The 25629-nt window shown below is 42.6% G+C and overlaps 2 protein-coding genes across 2 annotated transcripts in view; both read right to left on the bottom strand.

Annotated features, from left to right (window-relative positions):
• LOC105503603 (keratin, type II cytoskeletal 6C) overlaps positions 1-3272 on the bottom strand; it is a 26966-nt gene extending 23694 nt beyond the window's left edge. The window contains exon 1 of the mRNA XM_011930582.1: positions 2599-3272. Within this exon, the coding sequence (XP_011785972.1) occupies positions 2599-3138 (540 nt within the window). The 5' untranslated portion in view covers positions 3139-3272. The remainder of the gene's footprint in view (positions 1-2598) is intronic.
• A 14538-nt stretch (positions 3273-17810) lies between these two features.
• On the bottom strand, positions 17811-24088 carry KRT6A (keratin 6A, type II). The gene is made up of 9 exons (XM_011930583.1): positions 23316-24088; positions 22207-22421; positions 21796-21856; positions 21541-21636; positions 21252-21416; positions 20626-20751; positions 18971-19191; positions 18712-18746; positions 17811-18597 (listed from the first exon to the last, which is right to left on the bottom strand). Exons 1-9 carry the CDS (start codon positions 23853-23855, stop codon positions 18362-18364), a joined length of 1695 nt encoding a protein of 564 aa, XP_011785973.1. The 5' UTR covers positions 23856-24088; the 3' UTR covers positions 17811-18361.
• Positions 24089-25629: the final 1541 nt, after the last annotated feature.

Below are 25629 nucleotides of genomic sequence, written 5' to 3'. Positions count from 1 at the left end.
CTGTGACCTGCAGCTCCTCGTACTGCAGCCCAGAGGTGGAGAGAGAGACAGTGTCTACGGGTTCTTACCTGGCTAGCGATGACTTTCACTTGTGTATCATGCATGTCATGAAGTGAACCTAATGGCTTCTCCCCAAGAAACCTGAGAAAAAGCTGATGTTATGTGGTGGGTGGATACTAAACACTGGAGTCACAGACCATCCTCATTGTGACACCACTATCTGCCTAATTTCCTTAGGGCGTAGAAATGTTCTGTACCGTTTTCTAAAAGTCAGCAATCAGGGTGAAGCTAAATGCAGAGATGACTATGTCATTGTCTGTGGTAGCTTTCCTCCTGCATTGGGTTCTTTTTCCTTCTTGACTTGGGCGTAAGTTCCCCAAATGTCTACTCTAATAGTGCAGGTGCACGTCCTGTGAGAGGACCCTGGCTTCCTGTAAGGGGATGTCTCCAATGAAGTCTGCAGTTCTCTGGTATTCAGAGCTGGACACAGGGATTTCTCAGCGGCTGCCCACACCCTGCTCACCTTGCTCTGGTACCAGGACTCGGCCTCAGCCCGGCTCCTCTGAGCAATCTCCTCGTATTGGGCCTTGACCTCTGCGATAATGCTGTCCAGGTCCAGGTTGCGATTGTTGTCCATGGACAGCACCACAGATGTGTCTGAGATGTGGGTCTGCATCTGGGACAGCTCCTGCAGAACAGAAGGTCATAAGATCAACTTCACTTCTGACATTTACAGAGATACTCAGCCCTATACATCTTCTCCCCTTTGCAGACCCCATCAGAGTAAACAGAAGGATGGTGGAAACGCTTACTGCTTCATACAAGGCTCTCAGGAAGTTGATCTCGTCGGTGAGAGTGTCTGCCTTGGCTTGCAGTTCAACCTTGTTCATGTAGGCAGCATCCACATCCTGGGGAAAGAGCCAATAACCTGGAGTTACCTGAGTGCACCTTCCCAATCTACCCATCTTCTAGTCCCCCTACTGATTCTCCTCTCCCAGGTGAGTGACGACACAGAGCCACTTCTGTCCTTCTAAGTGAATTTGAACCCCTGGCTTCATCTGCTCACCTTCTTCAGAGTCACAAATTCATTCTCTGCTGTTGTGCGTTTGTTGATTTCATCCTCATATCTGCAGGAAGAAAGGCATAGGATATATTTGAGCCAGTGGGTAGGATGAAACAGAAAAGCAGCCTGGGATCCAACATTTCCCCAAATGGAATATATTCTAATTGAGCTTTCCTGCCACAGAGCGCCTAAGGGATGATTTTTGCTTCTCTTAAATTTGTCACTTCTTTGATCTCCCTATCCTCCCATAACCGTTTGTGGTTTTTGCAGGTTTGCTCCTAGGGACTAATTTGTGCTTTCCATTTCCATGGACATGGGTTGTTAGGAATCCCACCCCCATCTGGCCCTGGTCACCCAATAGTCTTGAAGTGTGTGCTACAGGAAACTGAGTCCTCACTTGTTCTTGAGGTCCTCCACCAGGTCCTGCATGTTTCTCAGCTCTGAGTCCAGGCGGCCCCGTTCCCCGACGATACTGTCCAGTTGCCTCCTGAGGTTGTTGATGTACTGCTCAAACAATGGCTCCAGGTTCTGCCTCACGGTCTTGGTGCCCTGCTCCTGCAGCAGGGTCCACTTGGTGTCCAGAACCTTGTTCTGCTGCTCCAGGAACTGCACCTGGAGGGGAAGCAAGATGGTCATTTTCCAGGCAAAGGAAGGAAGAAAAAGTGTCTGATATCTGGTTTCCTGACAGGTCCAGGAGGTCCCCATGGTGCTGGGATACTACAGTGCATGTAAAGAGGCTCAGGCTGGGCTCTGCTCCCCCAACCCCTTCTCCTTTGCACCCCACCAATCTCACTAGAGAAGTTGTCCCACGGACCATTGAAGTGTGTGTTCTCACGCTGTAAGCTATTGATGGTATCAGTGAGTTTCAACATTTCTTCTTTTTCTTTTTCCAAGCACAGTCACAAATCTAGTTTAAAAATACTATTTACCTGATGTGTTGTACAGTTTTTATTACTGATAGGACCTCAGGAGGGATATTAGATGTTGCCTTATGATTAGATTCCAGTCTAATTTCTGATTTAGTGTAATTTCTCCCCTCAGATATTCTGATGTTATGATCATTCTCTGTTTTTAAAATTAATTAGCATTTCTCTGTGTTTTATAGTTGCTTCTATGCCCATTTTTTCTTAATCCAGCCAGATTATCTTTTCCTTTTCTTTCTAAATTTTTTTCCTCTTACTCAGAACCCAGAGTGTAGTCTACCAGCCCATATACTCCTGGCATTTGCTCTGTAATCTCTTAGACACTTTAGAGGGAAGAGTTAACCTACTCCACTCTCTGACAGCCTCATCTGTGCTTCAGGGTTATGAAAAGCTATGGCTTTCCCTAGGTAGGAGTGAGAACCAATCTGGAGATCCCATGTGGGAGTGATGCCCATCCCTGCTGCCTACTGTTCATGGGCAGCCAAGTGCACTCTCTGCAGAGCTGGGCTGAGTCCCCTTCTCCCTCCCTCCTAGATCTCCCTGGCAGGAATGTGTTGCTTCTCTGGTCTGGGGACCCTGAAGTGCCGCATGGAGGGCATGGCCCTGGCTCACCTTGTCGATGAAGGAGGCGAACTTGTTGTTGAGGGTCTTGATCTGCTCGCGCTCCTCGGCCCGCACCCGCTGGATGGCGGGGTCGATTTGCAGGTTGAGGGGAGTCAGGAGACTCTGGTTGACGGTGACCTCTTGGATTCCTCCAGGGGGACACACAGGGAAGCCAGGGCCCCCAAAGCCACCAGCAAGGCCGGCTCCACCACCCAGACCAAAGCCAATGCCGGCTCCACCACCGAAACCAAATCCACTCCCGGCGCCACCAAAGCCATAGCTGCCTCCGGCTCTGCTGCCATAGCCGCCACTGATGGCACAGCTGCCCCCTCCAATGGAGATCCTCTTGGAGCCCCCCAGGCCATACAGGCTGCGGCTGCCAAAGCCAGCTCCTCCACATGCGCCACCCAGGCCACCACTGCCCCTGGAGCGGGACACGGAGACGCTGCTGAAGCCAGAGCGGCTGACCCCAGGGAGCCTGGCTGAGCCGGCACTGAAGCCCCTGCGACTGCTGCTGTGGCTCCTGATGGTGGTGGATGTGCTGGCCATGGTTCCAGGAGATGAGAGAGCTGAGGAGAGTGTGAGAGGCTGGAGGTGAGAGGGAAGAGAAGCAGGACTAAGAATCAGGCTCCGGGCAGCAGCTTATATATGGAGAGCATGGGCTGGGCCCAGTCCTGGAAGGTGAGCTTGCAGGTTGGGAAGGGCTGGGCTTTACAAAGAGTGAGGTCACAACTGGATTAGTAAAGTTATGAAATGCCGAGATTGCATTTTTCACTTCCTTTAGTCCGGGAAAACGTTCCTGCCTCCAGCTTTGACTCGAGATCTCAGCACAATCAGAGCATTCTCAGTTCATGAAGCTGGAGTTAGTCACTGTCTCTAGCAAAGGTTCTGCATGCTAGGCTGTTTATCAACATACTCCGAGAGCTTTCCTCTTCCCAGTCTGACTTTCTTCCAGCAGAGATATTGGAGATCACAAGCACTGTATTGCAAATTCCTTTACAGAAATATTACCATTTTCCTTGTAATTATTTTTCCTTCTGTGTGCAATTTCAAACATGTAGAGGAGCAGAACAACACAATGGGCCTGTATACACTTATTACCTGTTTCCATGATGATTACGTTATGGCCAGTCTTATATCTTGTATATTTCCACCCAATTCCCTTATCAATGTTAAATTTTTTTAAATCCCCTAAATATTTGGGTTTTAATTCAATATTAATTCAATATTAATCTCTAAATGATAGGTCTTTTAAAAATATAACTGAAATATTATTTTATATTTTAAAAGTTTACGTATTTATTAAGTCTTCACCCTCAAGGAGTTGACTCTAATAAAGATGACAAATAACACAAAAGGGGATAGAAGACATCACATCATGTGGCATTCCTGAGCTAGAAAGAAAGTAATGCTTGACTAGGAAGAAAAGAGCACAGAGAGGGGATGTAGAGGGGACAGTGGGGAAGGGTAATTTTTTTGTTGTTTTTTTTTGAGTTAGAGTCTTGCTCTGTTGCCCAGGCTGGAGTTCAGTGGTGCGATCTGGGCTCACTGCAACCTCCACCTCCCAGGTTCAAGAGATTCTCTCACCTCAGCCTCCTGGGTAGCTGAGATTACAGGCGCTCGCCACCAAGCATGGCTAATTTTTTGTATTTTTAGTAGAGATGGGGTTTCACCATGTTAGCCAGGCTGGTCTCGAACTCCTGACCTCAGGTGCTCCACCCTCCTCAGCCTCCAAAAGTGCTGGGATTACAGGCATGAGCCACTGCACCCAGCCAATTTGTGTATTTATTAACATCGATATGTCTATTCAATTCTCCAATGTCCTTGTTTATTTATTTCCTTATGGTTTACAATTCATTTGTTGATGAGACCAGATGAATTGTCCTGAGTAGTATTTCAGTCTTTAGGGTTTCCTCATTGCTTACTCAGTGTTTCATTTAAGATGCTACTGTGTCCGCTATATTTCCTGGAAATTGATCATTAAAACTTGAAGCTTAATAAGACTCTCATATGTTTAGACTTTCCAGATGTGGATATAATAGAATGCCTATTTGAATATTGAAAATTGGCCGGGTGCAGTGGCTCACACCTGTAATCCCAGCACTTTCAGAGGCTGAGGCGGGTGAATCACCTGAAGTCAGGAGTTTGAGACCAGCCTGGCCAACATGGTGAAACCCCATCTCCACTAAAAATACAAAAATTAGCTGGTGTGGTAGTGTAAGTCTGTAATCCCAGCTACTACTCCGGAGGCTGAGGTGGGAGGATCCCTTGAACCTGGGAGGCAGAGATTGCAGTGAGCTGAGATTGCACTGCTGCACTCTAGCCTGGGTGACAGAGCGAGACTCTGTCTCAAAAAAATAAATAAATTAAAATGAAAAACAAAAATGCTGAAAATTATTATTTACACACTTATTTATATGTATATAAATTGAATATGTAATAAATGTTTAAGGAGAAAATGCATACTAAGGCCATTCCCCAGTCACACAAACATTTTATGTGGAAGTAAGCACTGTTACCAAGTCCTTGTGTGTCCTTCTAGTAACTTTACTTGGATATGTTTCTGAGCTTTTTCTGGGGAATATGTGAGATGTGTGTATTTGTGTGTGTGTGTGTGTATGTGTATGAGAGAGAAGACAGAGGGTGAGAGAGGAGGGGGAGTTTTATATGTAAAGAGTAAGCCCCCTTGAAAGGTACGTATAGGTGAATTATAGCTAGAGAGAGAGAGAGATTTGTCTGTGTGTTTTATGTATTAAATTTGCATACATATATAAAATATTTTAAAATTATATACATATTAAACACATACACATGTATTATCTTCCAATTAAGTTTGTGTTGTCTCTACTTTGCCTTCCAAATCTATTTTTTTCTCTTTATTCTTTTACCACTCCGTGATCCCTTTTTTTCTGTTTGCTTTTCTCCATCTTTTCCTATATGTCAATTACTGTGCCTGCAGCAATATCTTTCTTTACTCTTTGTGCTGCTTTCAGTTGGTCTTCGTTTCTATTGTTCTTTATTGTTTCAACATATTGTCCCTTAGTTCTCTTTTTTTATGGAGGTGATCGTTTCATTGAAATTTTTTTGCTAACGTTTTATTGTGCCTTTTTTCTGTTGAACATTCTTTAAGTGCCTTTTTTTGTCTCACTCCTTTCAGTTTTAAATGCATAGATCTTTTGTGGATCCTGGAATGGTTCCTTTCCAACTGATGCTCATTTTTAATGAGATGAGCATCCTCTGGGGCTGCCATTTACAGGACATATTGTGGGAGAAGGGACCAGGGGCATATTCAGGTGGGTTGGAATTCTCATTATGACACAAGGCTGTGTGAATAATTCTTTTAAACATCAATTCAACCAAGCCAACAAAGATCACTGCAGAGTGGCTCACAAATCACAGGCTCTCTGCTTTCTTTGCCTTACCAACAAAATGATGCCAATGGGCAACAAAATGCTGTCAACATGACTGGGCCACAGGGTGCCCAGATATTTGCTCAAACACTATTCTGGATGTGTCCCTTTGGATGCTTCTGTATGAGATTAAAATCTGAATATGAATTGTTAGACTGAGTAAAGCAGGTTACCCTTCCTAACGTGGGTGGGCCTGTTTAGTCAGTTGAAGGCATAAATATAATACAAAGACTGAGTAAGTGGATGATCTTCCTGCATGACTATTTTCGAACTGGAACATTGGATTTTTGTTTTTCTACTGCCCTCAGACTTTATCTAAAATATCTGCTTGTTCTGGGTCTCAAGCCTGTGGTGTTTTGGATTGAAACTACACCATCAGATCTTTGGAATCCTTGAGATTGAGTCTGGAACTGGAACATTGGCTCTCCAACTTGCCATCTTGGGACTTGTTAACCTCCAAGACAACAACAGCCAATTGTTAATAATAATAATTCTTTCTCTCTTATCTATTAATCAATCAATCATCTATCTATCTATCTATCTATATGTGTGTGTGTATAACCAAAAGGATATCTTTATATATATATATATGTGTGTGTGCGTGTGTGTATAAGCTGAACTTCATTAAAATTTCAAAGCATGAGACTTTGCACAAAACACTGCCAAGAGAATGAGAAGTCAAGCCACAGAGTAAGAATATGTTGGCAAAAGACATATCTGATAAAGTACTGTTACTGAAACTATACAAAGAACTCTTAAAATTAACAGTAAGAAAAAACCTGGTTGTAAAATGGGCCAGAGTGTTTAACAGATACATAACCAAAGCAGATATACAAATGACAAATAAGCATATGAAAGATGTTCAACATTACATGTCATCAGGTAAGTTAAAATTTAAAAAAACAATGAGATAACACTACACGCCTATTCGAATGTTTAAAATCTAGAACACTGAGAATACCACATACTGGTGAAGATGTGGAACAACAGGAACTCTCATTCATTGCTTGTGGAAATACAGAATGGCATGGCCACTTTGGGAGACAGTTCGGCAGTTTCTCCCAAAACTAAACCTACTTTTACCATACAATTCATCTACTGAACTCATTAGTATTTACCCAAATGAATTGAAAGTATATGCCCATTTAGAAACCTGCACACAGATTGATGTGGTTTGGATTTGTGTCCCCACCCAAATCTTGTGTTGAATGGTAATCCCCAATGTTGGAAAAGGAACCTGGTGGGAGGTGATTAGATGATGGTGGCAAACTTCCCCCTTTCTGTTCTCATGATAGAGAGTGAGTTCTCATGAGGTCTGGTTGTCTAAAAGTGTGTAGCAGCTTCCCCTTCTCTCTCTCTTCCTTCTGCTGCAGTCACATAAGACATGCCAGCTTCTCCTTCACCTTCTACCATGATTGTAAGTTTCCTGAGGCCTTCCCAGAAGCAGAGGCCTATAGAGCCTGCATAATTGTGAGTCAATTAAACCTTTTTTCTTTATAAATTATCCAATTTCAGGTATTTCTTTATAGCAGTGAGAGAAAGGACTAACACACAGATATTTATAGTAGCTTTATTACCAATTGTCCAAATTAGTGTGAAAGGAAAATAAATCTTGGGATCCCCAAATCACTAATCTAAAGGGAAAAGTCAAGCTAGGAACTGCTTAGGGAAGCTGCCTCCCTTTCTATTCAGAGAACCATCTGTATTCACTGAGATAGATGCATATCTGATTGCTTCCTTTGGAAAGATCAATGAGAAACTCAAAAGAATGCAACTGTTTGTCTCTTAGCTACCTATAACCTGGAAGCCTCCCTCCCAGCTTCAAGTTGTCCCATATTTCAGACTGAACCAATGTACCGTCTTATATTGATTGATGTCTCATGTCTCCCTAAAATGTATAAAACCAAGCTGTTCCCCAACCATCTTGGGCACATGTTGTCAGGACCTCCTGAGGCTGTGTCATGGTGCGCATCCTTAACTTTGGCAAAAAAAAAAAACTTCCTAAATTGACTGAGACCTGTCTCAGATATTTGGGGTTCACACTAGGAAGCAATCAATATGTCTTTTAGTAGGTGGATAGTAAACAAACTGTGGCCTATCAAGACAATGGAATATTCAACGCTAAAAAGAAATGAGCTGTCAAGCCATGAAAAGACATGTAGGAAATTTAGATGCATGTAACCAAGTGAAAAAAGCCAATCTGAAAAGGCTACATATTGTATGATTCCTGCTAGATGGCATACTTTAGGCACAACTGCGAGGACAGTAAAAAGATTATTGGCTGTTAGTGGGGAAGGAAGAATGAGTAGGCTTAGAATAGAGGATTTTCAGGGTAGTGAAACTAACCTGTATGATACAATAATGGTAGCTAAATGTCATAATACATTGTTCAAAATCCATAAAATGTACAACATTAAGATCAAAACTAATCTGTATGATATAATAATGGTAGATAAATGTCATAATACATTGTTCAAAATCCATAAAATGTACAACACTAAGAATGAACCCTAATGTAAACTATGAACTTTGGATAATAATGGCATGCCAACATAGATTCATTGGTTGCAAAAAATATACTTCTCTGTTTGGTGTTGTGAATGGGTGAAGCTCTGAATTTGTATGGGCAGGGGATATATGCTAAGTCTTTTTATCTTCTGGGCTATTTGGTTGTGAACCTAAAACTGCTCTAAGAAATAAAGATAATATGGTGTGGCTGAGTCCCCAACCAACTCACATCTTGAATTGTAGTTTTCATAATCCCCATGTGTCATGGAAGGGACTCAGTGGGAAGTGACTGGATCATGGGAGTGGCTTCCCCCATGCTCTTCTCAAGATAGTGAGTGAGTCTCATGAGATCTGATGGTTTTATAAGCATCTGGCATTTCCCCTGCTTGCACTCATTCACTCTCCTTCCGCCTTGTGAAGAGGTGCCTTCCACCATGATTGCAAGTTTCCTGAGAACCCCCTAGCCATGCAGAAATGTGAGTCAATTAAACCTCATTTTTTTATGAATTACCCAGTCTCAGATATTTCTTCATAGCAGCAAAAGAAAGGACTAATACAGTAAATTGTTACCACAGAAAGTGGGGTACTGCTATAAAGTACCTGAAAATGTGGAAGTGACTTTGGAACTGGGTAACAGGCAGAGGTTGGAACAGTTTGGAGGGCTGAGAAGACACAAAAATGTGGGAAAGTTTGGAACTTTCTAGGGACTTGTTGAATGGCTTTAATCAAACTACTGACAGTGATATGAATGATTAAGTCCAGGCTGAGGTGGTCTCAGATAAAGATGAGGACTTTGTTGGGAACTGGAGTAAAAGTCCCTCTTGCTATGTTTCACAAAGAGACTGGAGGCATTTTGACCCTGCCCTAGAGATTTGTGGAGCTTTAAACTTGAGAGAGATGATTTAAGATATCTGGTGGAAGAAATTTTTAAGCAGCAAAGCATTCAAGAGATGACAGACCATAAAAGTTTGGAAATTTTGCAGCCTGATGATGCAGCAGAAAAGAAAAACCCATTTTATGGGGAGAAATTCAAGCCCTCTACAGAAATTTGCGTAAGTAACAAGAAGGTGAATGTTAATCATCAAGACAATTGGGGAAATGTCTCCAGAGCATGACAGAGACCTTCACAGCAGCCCCTTCCATCACAGGCCCAGAAGCCTAGGAGGGAAAAATGGTTTCCTGGTTTGGGCCCAGGGCCCCCCTGCTCTATGCAGCCTTGGAACATGGTGCCCTGCATCCCAACTGCTTCAGCTCCAGGTGTGGTTAAAAAAGGTCAAGGTACAACTCAGGCCATTGCCTCAGAGGATGCAAGCACCAAGCCTTGGTGGCTTCCATGTGGTGTTGAGCCTGTGAGTTCACAGAAGTCAAAAATTGAGGTTTGGGAACCTCTGCCTAGATTTCAGAGGGTGTATGGAAACGCCTGGATGTCCAGGCAGAAATTTGCTGTAGGGGTGAAGCCCTCATGGAGAATCTCTGCCTGGGCAGTGTGGAAGGGAAATATGGGGTTGGAGCCCCAATACAGAGTCCCCACTGGGGCACTGCCTAGTGGGGCTGTCAGAAGCAGGCCACTGTCCTCCAGACCTGAGAATGATAGATCCACTGACAGTTTGTACTGTGTGCTTGGAAAAGCCACAGGCACTCAATGCTAGCCTGTGAAAGCAGCCAGGAGGAGGGGCTGTACCCTGCAAAGTCACAGGGGCAAAGCTTCCCAAGGCCATGGTAGCCCACTTCTTGCATCAGTGTGATGTGGATGTGAGACATGGAGTCAAAGGAGAACATTTTGGAACTTAGAAGTTTAATGACTGCCCTATTGGATTCTGGGCTTGCATGGGGCCTGTAACCCCTTTGTTTTGACCATTTTTTCCCACTTAGAATAGGTGTATTTACCCAATGCCTATACTCCCATTGTATCTTGGAAGGAACTAACTTGTGTTTGATTTTTACCAGCTCACAGGTGGAAGGGACTTGTCTTGTCTCAGATGAGACTTCGGACTTGTACTTTTGCATTAATGCTGGAATGAGTTTAGAATTTGGGGGACTTTTGGGAAGACATGATCATATTTTGAAATATGAGGACCTGAGATTTGGGAGGAACCAGGGGTGAAATTATATGGTTTGGCTGTGTCCCTACCCAAATCTCATCTTGAATTGTAGATCCCATAATCCCCACATATCGTGGGAGGGACTCAGTGGGAAGTGATTGGATCATGGGGGCAGTTTCCCCCATACTGTTCTCATAACAGTGAGTGAGTTCTCATGAGATCTGATGGTTTTATAAGCATCTGGCATTTCCTCTGCTTGCACTCATTCTCTCTCCTGCTACTCTGTGAAAAGGTGCCTTACACCATGATTGTAAGTTTCCTGAGACCTCCCAAGCCATGCAGAACTGTGAGTCAATTAAACTCCTTTTCTTTATGAATTTCTCAGTCTTGGATATTTCTTTAAAGCAGGATAAGAATGAACTAATACAAAAGACATGATGGAAGACATCATGGTAAATGAAAAAAGGCAGGTATAGGAATACCACATGATCACACTTGTATGTGAAATCTTAAAAAGTCAAATTTCGTGGAAATAGAGAACAGAACGATAATTACTAGAGACTGGGTCAAAGGTCTAGAGAATAGAACGATGGTTACTGGAGACTGGGTCACAGGGTACAAATGGTACAAGCTTTGTCAAAGCGTCATTAGACAGGAGGAATAAGTCTTGAGATAAGTTTCACAACAGGGTGACCATAATAATAACATACTGCACATCTCAAAATAACTAGAGGGGTAAATTTCAAATGTCTCACCCTACAAAAAATGACTTAAGATGTTAATTTGCCTGTTTTAATCACTCCACATTGTGTGTGTGTGTGTGTGTATACACATATGTAAACATCATATTGAACTTCATAAATGTATATTCTTACTTTTTCAATTAAAATAATACTAATTTTAAAACAAAAAATTTGTGGGTTTTGGCAAATGTATATCATTATTTCATCACTACAGTTGTTTCACTTATTCACCTTGCAAAGATCTATTTTCTTTACATACAATCTTTATTCAGTTTGTTGAAACTAGCTTACTAGGATTTTTACTGAAATTATGTTGAATCTATACATCAAGTTAGAAAGCATTGACAGCTTAATAATATTGAGTCAATTCAATTAATAATATTGAATATGTAATACTCCTTCATTTATTTACCTCTTAGATTTCTTTAATCATTATTTAGTAGTTTCTACCTATAGCTTCTTTTCTATATATTTTGTCAGATTTATGCCTAAGTACTTAATCTAATTGTGCTATTGTGAATAATATTGATTTTTAATTTCAAATTTCAGTTCTTTATTGCTGGTATATAAGAATGTACTTACTTTTTGGCCAGATGTAGTGGCTCACACCTGTAATCCCAACACTTTGGGAGACCGAGGCAGGTATATTGCTTGAGCCCCATAGTTCAAAATCAGCCTGGGCAATATGCTGAAATCCCATCTATACAATAGATACAAAAAATCAGCCATGCATGGTGGCATGCACCTGTAGTCCCAGCTACTTGTGTGGCTAAGGTGGGAGGTTCACTTGAACCAGGGAGGTCAAAGCTACAGTGAGCTGTGATCATGCCACTGCACTCTAGCTTGGATAATAGAACAAAACTCTGTCTCAAAACAAAAACAAAATTGAAACAAAACCAAAAAAACAAACAATGTACTTACTTTTTATAGTAACCTTTTTTATGCAGTTTTGTCATCTTTGCTTATTATTTCCTGGAAGTTTTTGGCAGATTCTTTAGAATTTTCTACATAGATTATAACATCATATGAGAATAAAGACAGTTTTATTTCTTCATTTCTGTCTAACTTTTATTTCTTTTTCACATCTTCTTGCTCTAGTTAGACTTCCAGTACATTATGAGTAACAGTGGGAGAGGACATGCTTGCCTTGTTCTTAGTCTAGGGGAAAAGGGTCCAGTCTCTCACCATTAAGTGTGATGTTATTAGCTGTGGAATTTCTCTAGACATTCTTTCCCAAGTTTAGGAAGTTGTCCCTATTCTTTACTTTCTGAGAGTTAATTTTTTTTTAACTTGAATGAGTGTTAGGTTGTGTTTTATACCTTTTTTGCATCGATTGTTATAATCACTTGATTCTCCTTCTTTATTCCTTTGATGTAGTGAATTGCATTGATTGATTTTCAGTGTTAAACTAGGCTTGCATATCTGAAATAAATCCCACTTGTTCGTATTATATAATTCTTTATATACTTGGTTGGATTCATTTTGGTAATTTCTTGAACATTTTTGTGTCTATGTTTATAATAGGTATTGATCTGTAGGTTTTCTTTCTTGAAATGTCTTTATCTAGTTTTAATGTAAGTGTTATACCGGCCTCCATATAATGAATTAGAAAGTGCTGTCTTGCTTCTATTTTCTGAAAAAGATTGTAGAGTATTGTTGTCATCTCATTTTTTAAATGCTCCTAGAGTGAACCAATGAAAATATCCCAATCCTTTCTTTATTGAAAAGTTGTATATTATTGTTTCAATTTATCTAATAGGTATATGGATATTCTGATTGTCAGTTTATCCTTGTAAGATATTTGGTATTTTGTGTTTTCAAGATTTAGCCCATTTAATCTAAGTTTACAAGTTGTTTATAACATGAAAATCCTTTAAAATTTTAATTTCAATAGATGAATAATAATTGTACATCTTCATGAGGTGCATAGTGATGTTTCTATGCATATAATATATAGTGATCCGATCAGGGTAATTAGCATATCTGTTGTTTCAAACATTTAGCATTTCTTTGTGTTGAGAACTTTCAATATCCTCCTTCCAGCTGTTTGAAACTAGATACATTGTCAACTATAGTCATCCTACAGTGATATAGAACACTAGAACTTATTCCTCCAAAGTAACTGTAATTTTACATCTTTTAACAAATCTGTCTCTATCCCACCCTTCCTCCTACCCTTCCTATCCTCTAGTATCCTCTGTCCTACTTTTCACTTCTCTAAGATCAAGTTTTTTAAGCTTCCACATATGAGCAAGAATGTGTGGTGTTTAACTTTCTGTCCTTGGCTTATTTCACTTAAGATAAAGTCTTCCAGTTCCATCCATGTTGCCATGAATGACAAGATTTCACTCTTTATTGTGGCTGGATAGTATTCCATAGTGTGTATATACCACATTTTCTTTATCCATTCATCTGTTGTTGGACACCTAGGTTGATTCTGTATCTTGACTATTGTGAATAGTGCTGCAATAAATATGCGGTTCAGATATCTCTTTGATATCATGATTTCCTTTCCTTTGGATAAATTCTCAGTAGTGAGATTGCTGGATCATATAGTAGTTCTATTTGTAGTTGTTTTGGGAGCCTCCATACTGTTCTCCATAGTTGCTGTGGTAGTTTACATTCTCACCAGCAATATATAAAAGTTTTCTTTTCTCTGCATCCTTGTCAGCTTTTGTTATTTTTTGTCTTTTTGATAATAACCATCCTAACTGGGGTGAGATGATAGCTCATTGTAGTTTTGATTTGCGTTTCCCAGATGATTAGTGATGTCGAGCATTTTTTCATATGTTTGTTCGCCATTTGTATGTCTTCTTTAGATAAATGTCTGTTCAGATCACTTGCCAATTTTTAAATTGAATTGTTGGCTGTTTTGCTGTTGAGATGTTTGAGTTCCTTATATATTCTGGATACTGTTGGATGAAGACTCAACAAATATTTTAGTCTCATTCTGTAGGTTGTCTTTTCACTTTGTTGATTGTTTCTTCTGCAGTACAGAAGCTTTTCAGTTTTATACAATCCTATTTGTTTATTTTTGCTTTCATTGCCTGTGCCTTTGAGGTCTTATTTATAAAATATTTCCCAGACCAATGTTCTGAAGTGATTCCCTTATGTTTTCTTCTGTAGTTTTATCATTTTGGGTCTTACATTTGGCTCTTTCATTCATTTTGAGTTGATTTTTATATAAAATGAGAGGTAGGACTCTAGTTTCATTCTTTTGCGTATGGATATTCAGTTTTCCCAGCACCATTTATTGAAAAGGTTGTTTTTATCACTAACAAGTGTTGTGGAAAACTTAGTCGAAAATCTGTTGGCTATAGATATGTAGATTATTTCCTGGGTTCTCTATTCTGTTCCATTGGTCTCTGTGTCTGTTTTTATGCCAGTATCATGCAATTTTTGTTTCTACAGCTTTGTGATGTATTTTGACATCTTGTAGTATAATAACTTCATCTTGTAGTATAATAAAAAGAGCTTTGCTCTTTTTGATCAGGATTGCTTTGGTTACTGGGCATGGGGTGGTGGTCTTTTGTGGTTCCATACAAATTTTAGAATTTCTTTTCTATTTCTGTAAAGAACTTCATTGATATTTTGACAGGGATTGCATTAATCTGTAGATTGCTTTGGGTAGTATTGTCATTTTAACAATATTAATTTTTCCAATCCATGAGCATGGGATACCTTTCCATTTGTATGTATGTTCTTCAATTTATTTCATCAGAGTTTTGTGGTTTTCCTTGCAGAAGTTTCTCACCTCCTTGGTTAAATTTATTCCTGGAAATTTTATTTCATTTTTATAGTTATTGTAAATGGGATTGCCTTCTTGATTTTTTTAGCTAGTTTTGTTTTTGGGTTTAGAAATGCTACTGGTATTTGCTTATTAATTTTGTATCCTGCAACTTTACTGAATTTGTTTATCAATTCTAAGCATTTTTGTAGTCTTTAGTTTTCTCTATGTAAAATATTATGTCATCTGAAAACAGGGACAATTCGACTTCCTCCTTTCCAGTTTGGATGCCCTTTATTTCTTTTTGTTGCCTACTTGTTCTAGTTAGGACTTCCAATACTATGTTGCATGAAAGTGGTGAGAGGACATTCTTGTCTTGTTCCAGTTCTTAGAGGAAAAACGTTCAGCTTTTCCTTGTTTAGTAAAATGTTAGCTATGGGTTTGTCCTATATGGACTTTATTATATTGAGATACTTTCCTTCTATACCTAATTTATTAAGAGTTTTTATTGTGAAGGGATGTTGAATTTTATCAAAAGTTTCTCTGCATCTGTTGAGATGATCATACGGCTTCTGTCCATTCTATTAATGTGATGTATGACATTTAATCATATGTTGAACCATCTTTGCATTTCTGGGATAAATACCACTTGATTATGGTGTACGCTCTTTTTGATGTGTTGCTGGATTTGGTTTGCTAGTATTTTGTTGAGAACTTTTGCCTCTGTGTTCATCAGGGATATTGGCTTTTAATTTTCTTTTCCATGTTGTGTCCTTATCTGGTTTTGATATCAGAATTATATTGGCCTTGTAGAATGAGTTAGGAAGAATTTCCTCTGCTTCAATTTTTTTGGAATAGGTTGAGAAGAGTTAATATAGAGACAAGTTTATAGCAATAAGTGCCTACATCAAAAAACTAGAAAGGTTTCCAATAAACAACCTAATGTTGTACCTCGAGGAACCAGAAAAACAAGAATGAACCAAACCAAAAATTAGTAGAAGGAAATAAATAATAAAGATCAGAGCAGAAATAAACAAAAATGAGATTAAAAAATACCAAAGATCAAGGAAACAAAAAGCTGATAAACAAAATTGACAAACCATTAACTAGACTAAGAAAAAAGAGATGATGCAAATAAAATCGGAAATCAAAAAGGAGATGTCACAATGGATAACACAGAAATACAAAAGATCACTAGTGACTACTTATGAACAACTATATGCCAGTAAATTTCAAAACCTAGAGGAAATGGGTAAATTCCTGGACACAAACACCTACCAAGATTGAACCAAGAAGAATTAGAAAACCTGAACAGATCAATAATAAGTAATGAGGTTGAATCAGTAATAAAAAGTGTTCTAACAAAGAAAAACCCAGGAGCAGACGGCCTTACTACTGAATTATACTGAACATTTAAAGAAGAATTAGTAACAATTCTTCTCAAACTAAGCTGTCAAATTTCCGATAGAGTTGTTTGTAGTATTTCTTTATTGCATTTTTAATGTCCATGCACCATAAGATTTTAATTTTATTTAAACCTATATGGATAATTTGTAACTTTCTTTTGCTGTATTGCTATATTCTAGATAATTTTTCTTGTCAATTATTTTATTTTTCATTATTTCTCAAGGATACATATATATGTGGTAAGAGTGCTTAGATTTTGGAAGTCAGTCTTCACCTGTCTGCTGTCAGGAAAGTTCTGGAGAGAATGTGAGGAAGTGCCAGTGTGAGAAGCTTCCCATATTGCTGGGGGAACTTTTGGAGATGAACACAGTTGGATACCAATACAGCAGTATCCAGAAACACCAGTATAATTCAAGTAAATTTCTTCAGTGATACAAGAATCTTAGAGTTAGGAAGATAATTGTCACTCATGGAGGCAACAAGGACTGAAGTGGCCCTGGGACAGGACAAGTCAATAGACCAACCTTGAACCTCATTCTGAGTTTTCTCTTCCCCATTCATAGAAGTTAAACCAGGAGAGTTCACACCAAAGAGAGGAATAGGACCATCTCTTCTGAACAACATGGATTTGGTTTCTTGGGATCTCTATCAGAGCCTTAGGCCCGATATCTGTGGATCTCTATCAGAGCCTTCTCCTGTGAGAAGAAGAAAATTTTCCTCTTCTACTGTCTTCACTCTTCAGGGAGTAAGCAGCTGGGAGTTTTGGCCTGAGTCTTTGAACTTGAATGTCTCCAACTTTTCCCTGTTGTGAAGATTCTTGTGATGCACATCCATGTGTGTACACCTTTCTGAATTTGTTCTATTTCCTCAGGATACATTTCTAGAAGTATAATTACAGTTCAGTGTGTGCACATTTTAATTGTGCTTGATACATGTTGTCAGGCAAGTTTCTTGCTCATGAGGGCAATTATAATGATTAATCACATATCTGATTCTTTTGTCAAATGACTTGCTCTAGTTGGCCAAGAATATGTTTCTTAACTGGACAATTAGGCTGAGCCCTGGCATAAGGGGAAAAGTGATCCTGGAAACCAAGGCAGAGGGAATGGGATGCTAGTTCCTGGTATGGACAGTTAAAACAGAGTGGATGATACTGGTGGACCAGATGCCTCCCACTCCATTTGCCAAAAGGTTAGATGGAATTTAATCTAGAAACACACTCCAAATGTCACGATACTAAGCTGAAGTTTGATGACCCTCTCTAAAGGAGGTGAGTTATGTATATAAAGAATGGATTATCTTTTAAAAATAAATATTCATTTATCTGATAAAAAAGTTTAAGCCCAAAACTTGGGTCCCAAAGCAAGGCAAAGTAAAAGAATACATTGTACTCTAAATCTGCTTTATTTAGCAATTGCAAAGAGTGAAGAGCACAGAAATTATCACAGAGATACAGGCTTTGTACATCACAGGACTAGTCACTTGTGCTTTCATGGATACTGCAGGGGTGGGGGTTCACAACACTTGCAAGGAAGAGAGTTTGGGAGCCAGTGAAAAGTAAGTGGAAGTTGTTCTGAAATAAGCCCCAGGCAATTTTCTGCAATGAAAAGGATCAGAGATCATTTTCCTATCATGCTCAGCCTCAGAGATAGAACACTGGAGGCAAGAAATTAATAATTTAGTAACAAAGTGAAGCTCCAGTGGTGATTACATCATGATGTAAAATCAGAGGTTGATCTGATGGTGAGCAATGGGTGCTCAGATGGGGCTGGTATAGACAGAGAGAAGAAGTGAGGGCACTAAGCATCCATCCCCAGCTCTACCTGGGAGGGCAGGGGAGACTGGAGGCCAGGAGAGGACAGGCAGCCTGAGGAGAGGGCTCTGCAGGCAGAGAGGGGCCTGAGAACTGTGGGACCGAGAGCCGGTGGCAGCACTTCAGTGCTTGTAGCTCTTCCTGCTGGAGGAGGAGGTGGTGGTGTACTTGATGGTGGAACTGCCGCCTCCAACAGAGCTGAGGCCACCCCCAGTGGCTCTGCTGCTGCTGGAACTGAAGCCACCTCCAACGCCAAGACCACTGCCATAGGAGTAGCTGCTTCCTCCACCCAGGCCTAAGCCACTGCCGACACCGCTGGCACCGCCATAGCCGCTGGAGATGGTGGACTGCACCACAGCTGTGGTGGAGAGGGGGACAAGGACACCAGAAGCCACGGTGAGCTCATCCTGTCAGCCTGAGCCCAGTCAGAAGAGTGCAAGGGCAGGGGAGGAAGGCAAGCAAAGGTACTTACAGATGTTGACTTGTCCAACGCCTTCGCCATTCAGCCTGTGGGGAGAAACACAGGGAGGATGAGACCTCAGAGAGCCCTTCCTTCCCTGGACCAGTGTGGGCAGACTCGGTGTGTGGAAGAGTCCATGGGAAACAGCTCTTTTAGTTTTCTCTCAAGAAAAGCAATTATGGCCATGGGCAATGCACCCTAGAGTTGTGCTCAGTGCCGGGCACCTTGAAGATGGACTCAACTGTTGGAGGAAGCCATGTCAGTTACCCACCTGCACTCCTCGCCCTCTAGCAGCTTGCGGTAGGTGGCAATCTCCACGTCCAGGGCCAGCTTGACATTCATCAGCTCCTGGTACTCCTTCAGCAGTCGGGCCAGGTCCTGCTTGGCCTTCTGCAGGGCATCCTCCAGCCCTTCCAGCTTGTTCTTGGCATCCTTGAGTGCCATCTCCCCACGCTGCTCAGCATCAGCAATGGCGGCCTGCAGGTTGGCACACTGAAAGAAGAAAGAAATAGAAGGAACTTATCATCCAGTCTTCCAGAGGAGACTAAACCTGGCTGGATTTTTTCTAGTGAAGAAGGGGTCAGGGGCCCAGAATTGATGGTGAATGAGCTCTGACTCTTCCTGTCTATTTTTTTTTTATTTTACAGTTTTTGTCCAGTCTGGTTCATTTGAAAAAAAAAAAAAAACAACAACTCAACGCTTTTTGTGAACCACTCTGCGGGAGAATGTGGATATTTACTATTGGAAGACACTGCAGTGGACATAGAGACTGGAAGAAATGGACCTGCTGGTTTGTTTGGATTGTTGTCTCCACAGTCAAATCAAGACCATTTATGATTACCTCATATAGATGCCACACTAACATACACGAAATTAAGACCATCCTGAAGTGAGGTGATGAGTCTTCACATAAGACTGCTGAGACCTTGCCTTCCTCCCGCTCAGAATCTCTCATCTGCTTGGGTAGCACTTTTCTTTGTCCTTCGCCCTTCCTCTACTCTCTCTTTTATCTTGAGTCTCGAGCAGATTTGAAACAACGTTCCTTGTGCTTTCTGATCTGCCCTTTTCTTTTTCAATTTGTTCCTTTGCAGTTTCCAAGTCAGTCTTCCTATGGAAATACATCCAATTCCTTCCAAGCTTGTCCAACCTATAGCCCACGGGCCACATGCAGCCCAGGATGGCTTTAAATGCAGCCCAACACAAATACTTAAACTTTCTTAATACATTATGAGAGTTTTTTTCTTTTTCTTTTTCTTTTTGAGACAGAGTTTTGCTCTGTCACCAAGGCTGGAGTGCAGTGGCGTGATACCGGCTCACTGCAACCTCCGCCTCCGCGGCTCAAGCGATTCTCCTGCCTCAGCCTCCTGAGTAGCTGGGACTACAGGCGCGTTCCACCATGCCTGGCTAATTTTTTTGTATTTTGAATAAAGGCAGTGTTTCACCATGTTGGTCAGGCTTGTCTCTCACTCCTAACCTCATGATCCACTAGCCTCAGCCTCCCAAAGTGCTGCGATTACAGGCATGAGCCAACAGACAAGACTGTACGTTTTTTGTTTTGTTTTGTTTTAGCTTATCAGCTATTGTTTGTATTAGTGTATTTTATGCGTGGCCCAAGATAGTTCTTCTTATTCCACTGTGACCCAGGGAAGCCAAAAGATTGGATGCTCCTGATCTAAACCATGTTTTTGCAGCTCTGAGCACCCTGACTGGTTCTCTCACCTGTTTGTATCATGCCCTAGGTAGGATCCATGTCTCCTAACCAGTGGGTACCCACTAAGGGTAGGAACTGATCTAAGGGTAGGATCTGATAGTCTCCTCTCCCTGGTTTTCATTAGTTCCAGGGGGATTTTCCCTAATATAATGGCTGATGACTGCCTGAGGAAATGAAAAGAAAATGCTTCGGTCCTCCATTGCCCTTCACCTTACCTGCTTCTTGACGTGGTCAATCTCAGACCTCAGCCTCTGGATCATGCGGTTGATCTCAGCAATCTCCTGCTTGGTGTTGCGCAGGTCGTCTCCATGTCTGCCTGCTGTGACCTGCAGCTCCTCGTACTGCAGCCCAGAGGTGGAGAGAGAGACAGTGTCTACGGGTTCTTACCTGGCTAGCGATGACTTCCACTTATGTATCATGCATGTCATGAAGTGGACCTAATGGCTTCTCCCCAAGAAACTTGAGGAAAAGTTGATGTTATGTGGTACGTGGATAATAAACTCTGGAGTCACAGACCATCCTCCTTATGGCACCACTGCCTGCCTAGTTTCGTTAGGGAGTAGAAATTTTCTGTACCATTTTCTAAAAGTCAGCAATCAGGGTGAAGCTAAATGCAGATGACTATGTCATTGTCTATGGTAGCTTTCCTCCTGCATTGGGTTCTTTCTCCTCCTTGACTTGGGCAAAAGTTACGCAAATGTCTACTCTAACAGTGCAGACTGCACGTCCTGTGAGAGGACCCTGGCTTCCTGTAAGGGGATGTCCCCAACGAAGTCTGCAGTTCTCTGGTATTCAGGGCTGGACACAGGGATTCCTCAGTGGCTGCCCACTCTCTGTTCACCTTGGTCTGGTACCAGGACTCGGCCTCAGCCCGGCTCCTCTGAGCAATCTCCTCGTATTGGGCCTTGACCTCAGCGATGATGCTGTCCAGGTCCAGGCTGCGGTTGTTGTCCATGGACAGCACCACAGATGTGTCTGAGATGTGGGTCTGCATCTGGGACAGCTCCTGCAGAACAGAAGGTCATAAGATCAACTTCACTTCTGACATTTACAGAGATACCCAGCCCTATACATCTTCTCCCCTTTGCAGACCCCATCAGAGTAAACAGAAGGATGGTGGAGACGCTTACTGCTTCATATAAGGCTCTCAGGAAGTTGATCTCGTCTGTGAGAGTGTCTGCCTTGGCTTGCAGTTCAACCTTGTTCATGTAGGCAGCATCCACATCCTGGGGAAAGAGCCAATAACCTGGAGTTACCTGAGTGCACCTTTTCAATCTACCCATCTTCTAGTCCCCCTACCGATTCTCCTCTCCCAGGTGAGTGACGACACAGAGCCACTTCTGTCCTTCTAAAAGAATTTGAACCCCACGGCTTCATCTGCTTACCTTCTTCAGAGTCACAAATTCATTCTCTGCTGCTGTGCGCTTGTTGATTTCATCCTCATATCTGCAGGAAGAAAGGCATGGGACATATTAGAGCCGGTGGGTAGGATGAAACAGAAAAGCAGCCTGGAATCCAACATTTTTCTCGAATGGAATATATTCTAATTGAGCTTTTCTGCCACAGAGAGCCAAAGAGATTATTTTTGCTGCTACTAAATTTGCCACTTCTTTAATCTCACCATCCTCCCATAACCATTTGTGGTTCTTGCAGGTTTGCTCCTAGGAACTAATTTGTGCTTTCTGTTTCCATGGACATGGGTTGTTAGGAATCTTACCCCCATCTGGCCCTGGTCACCCAATAGTCTTGAAGTGTGTGCTGCAGGAAATTGAGTCCATTTCTCCTGTTTAACTCACTTGTTCTTGAAGTCCTCCACCAGGTCCTGCATGCCTCTGAGCTCGGAGTCCAGGCGGCCCCGTTCTCCAACGATGCTGTCCAGCTGCCTCCTGAGGTTGTTGATGTACTGCTCGAACAATGGCTCCAGGTTCTGCCTCACGGTCTTGGTGCCCTGCTCCTGCAGCAGGGTCCACTTGGTTTCCAGAACCTTGTTCTGCTGCTCCAGGAACCGCACCTGAAAAGGAGAGAAGATGGTCATTTTCCAGGCAAAGGGAGGAAGAAAGAAGTGTCTGGTATCAGGTTTCCTGGCAGGTCTGAGAGGTCCCCATCGCGCTGGGCTACTACAGTGCATGTAAAGAGGCTCAGGCTGGGCTCTGCTCCCCCAACCCCTTCTCCTTTGCACCCCACCAGTCTCACTAGAGAAATTGTCCCACGGACCATTGAGATGTTCTCACTCTCTAAGTTATTGAACATATTAGTGAGTTTCAACATGTCTTTTCCTTCCTTTCCCAGCCACAATCACAAACATAGTTATAAAATATTATTCATCTGATAAATTTTACACAGTTTTTATTACTAATAGGACCTCAGTTAGGAGAGGTGTTCAATGTTGCCCAGTGATTCGATTCCAGTCTCACTACCCATTTGTGCAAGTGTCGCCTCTAAAACATCCTGATGTTATGGTCATTCTTTGTTTTGAGGATTAATTAACATTTCCACATAATGTGTAAATGTCTGAAGTCTCTTTTTTCTTAATCTAGCCAAAATATCCTTTCTTTTGTTTCCAATTTTTTTTTCATCTTACCCAGACCACAGAGTGTAATTTACTAGTCCGTGTACCGGCATTTTCTTAGATACTTCAGAGGGAAGAGTTACCCTACTCCACTCTCTGATGGCATCATCTGTGCTTCAGGGTTATGAAAAGCTATGGCTCTCCCTAGGCAGGAGTGAGAACCAATCTGGAGATCCCATGTGGGAGTGATGCCCATCCCTGATACCTGCTGTGCAGGGGCAGCCACTTGCACTGAGTCCCCTTCTCCCTCCCTCCTAGGTCTCCCTGGCAAGAATGTGTTGCTCCTCTGGTCTGGGGACCCTGAAGTGCCCCGTGGAGGGCATGGCCCTGGCTCACCTTGTCGATGAAGGAGGCGAACTTGTTGTTGAGGGTCTTGATCTGCTCGCGCTCCTCAGCCCGCACCCGCTGGATGGCGGGGTCGATTTGCAGGTTGAGGGGAGTCAGGAGACTCTGGTTGACGGTGACCTCTTGGATTCCTCCAGGGGGACACACAGGGAAGCCAGGGCCCCCAAAGCCACCAGCAAGGCCGGCTCCACCACCCAGACCAAAGCCAATGCCGGCTCCACCACCGAAACCAAATCCACTCCCGGCGCCACCAAAGCCATAGCTGCCTCCGGCTCTGCTGCCATAGCCGCCACTGATGGCACAGCTGCCCCCTCCAATGGAGATCCTCTTGGAGCCCCCCAGGCCATACAGGCTGCGGCTGCCAAAGCCAGCTCCTCCACATGCGCCACCCAGGCCACCACTGCCCCTGGAGCGGGACACGGAGACGCTGCTGAAGCCAGAGCGGCTGACCCCAGGGAGCCTGGCTGAGCCGGCACTGAAGCCCCTGCGACTGCTGCTGTGGCTCCTGATGGTGGTGGATGTGCTGGCCATGGTTCCAGGAGATGAGAGAGCTGAGGAGAGTGTGAGAGGCTGGAGGTGAGAGGGAAGAGAAGCAGGACTAAGAATCAGGCTCCGGGCAGCAGCTTATATATGGAGAGCATGGGCTGGGCCCAGTCCTGGAAGGTGAGCTTGCAGGTTGGGAAGGGCTGGGCTTTACCAACAGTGAGATCACACCCAGTTTCTAGAAAGGTATGAAATATGAAGATTGCTTTTTGGCTTCCTTTAGTCATAGAGAAATTCTCCTGCCTTCCAGCCTTGACTTGATCCTAACGCAATAAGCCTGGGTATACATTCACTGAAGTCATGAGTTAGTCATGTCCTCAAACAAAGGAGACAAGGAGCTGATCTGTGATAATTGTCCCCTCCTTCTTCTTCACCAGACACTCCCTGTGTGCCCCCTTCCCACACAGGTTTTCTTCTCCACTGGCACCAGCCTCACCCACTGAGTGGGATCCTTCCTGAGGGCGTATGGGCATTTGCCCGATGGCCTGAGCAAGAAGTGGCCTGTTGTGTTTTTTGCATTGCATTTGTACCAGTTCTTCTGGAGCTCCTGGCTGTCCTCCCTGGCTTCCTGGACATAAGAATGAGGTCTACTTTGGGGATCTAACCCTCCTTTGTCAGGCAAGAGGGACAGAGGCGTTGAGTCTTTACACTGTAGGAGCAACATTTGCTCTGTGTGCTTTGTGATCACCTGCCCATGTGGCGTTTACCTAAGACAATGGGAGAAGACATTGCCCACCGTGCCCAGAGACCTGACATCTGCAAGGAGTTTCTTTCCATGTCTGCACCTCCCTCTTCAGTGCTTGCTTTCCCATTGAGCTTAGTCTCATGTAAATCTGCTTTTCAATTGAAATTCATAGACACCTTCTCCCTGCTGTTTTGGAATATTTACATAGAGCTTAATTTAAACAACTGAAAATGAGTGGAACAAAAATCATTAAGGAATTCACTGGATTTTTATTCCCACAGATTTTGACATTTCTTAAGAATCAAGAGTCAGACAGTTTAATGGGGTGTGTAGGGAAAGTCGAGGGGCATATGGAAGCAGTGAATCATAAAAATGTGCCCTTACAAGTGTGATGATGTAACATGTCAATTCCACATTTTAATTTCTGATCTCAGTGCTTGAAATCTCAAATCTGTATACACCTTCTGAGAGGGTGGGCAGACTGTCAAAGGTGAGTGTGCTTGGTTTAGAGAGGAATGAGCTTCACTTTGTCCAGTCCATGCATTAAGCACTGCGTATGAGGAGAATGGAGAGCAATCCTGGGCAATCTTGTTCTGTGAGAACCTATGGATGAATGAGCAACCGTAGGAGGAAGGACAAACTCCCACGCTAAGAAGAGCCTCAGGAAAGCTCTTGTTACTATTTTAAAAGCAGTCCCACTTCTCCAACATTTGGTGGGGGGAGGGGGGCACAGCATCCAGGAGAACAGGGTGTTCCCTGTCTAAAGGAGGTGCTAACTCAGCATCTGGCAAGAACGAGATACCTTCTCAAGACAACGGAAGCAGCTCCCCTCCCTCCACCCTGGTTGCACAATGGTTGACCAAGAATGTGCTTCCACCCAGTTCTGGGAAAGAAGTGTTCCTTTTGGTATGTGCTCCGACCCACTCTACTCTCTTGGGATAGAGGCTTTAGGGTTGGCATGAATGATGCTAGGATGGGTAAGAAGGGTTGGCAAGTCAGGTGGGAGTTATATGCATTTACCCAGTGTCCTATGTCTGTGTCAATGTCCAATGTCCACAGCTGCTTTCAAGCTACAAT

The sequence above is a fragment of the Colobus angolensis genome, unplaced genomic scaffold, assembly GCF_000951035.1.
Source record: "Colobus angolensis palliatus isolate OR3802 unplaced genomic scaffold, Cang.pa_1.0 Scaffold87, whole genome shotgun sequence".
NCBI classification, from domain to species: Eukaryota; Metazoa; Chordata; class Mammalia; order Primates; family Cercopithecidae; genus Colobus; species Colobus angolensis.
This window is presented reverse-complemented; position numbering and strand designations above follow the sequence as displayed.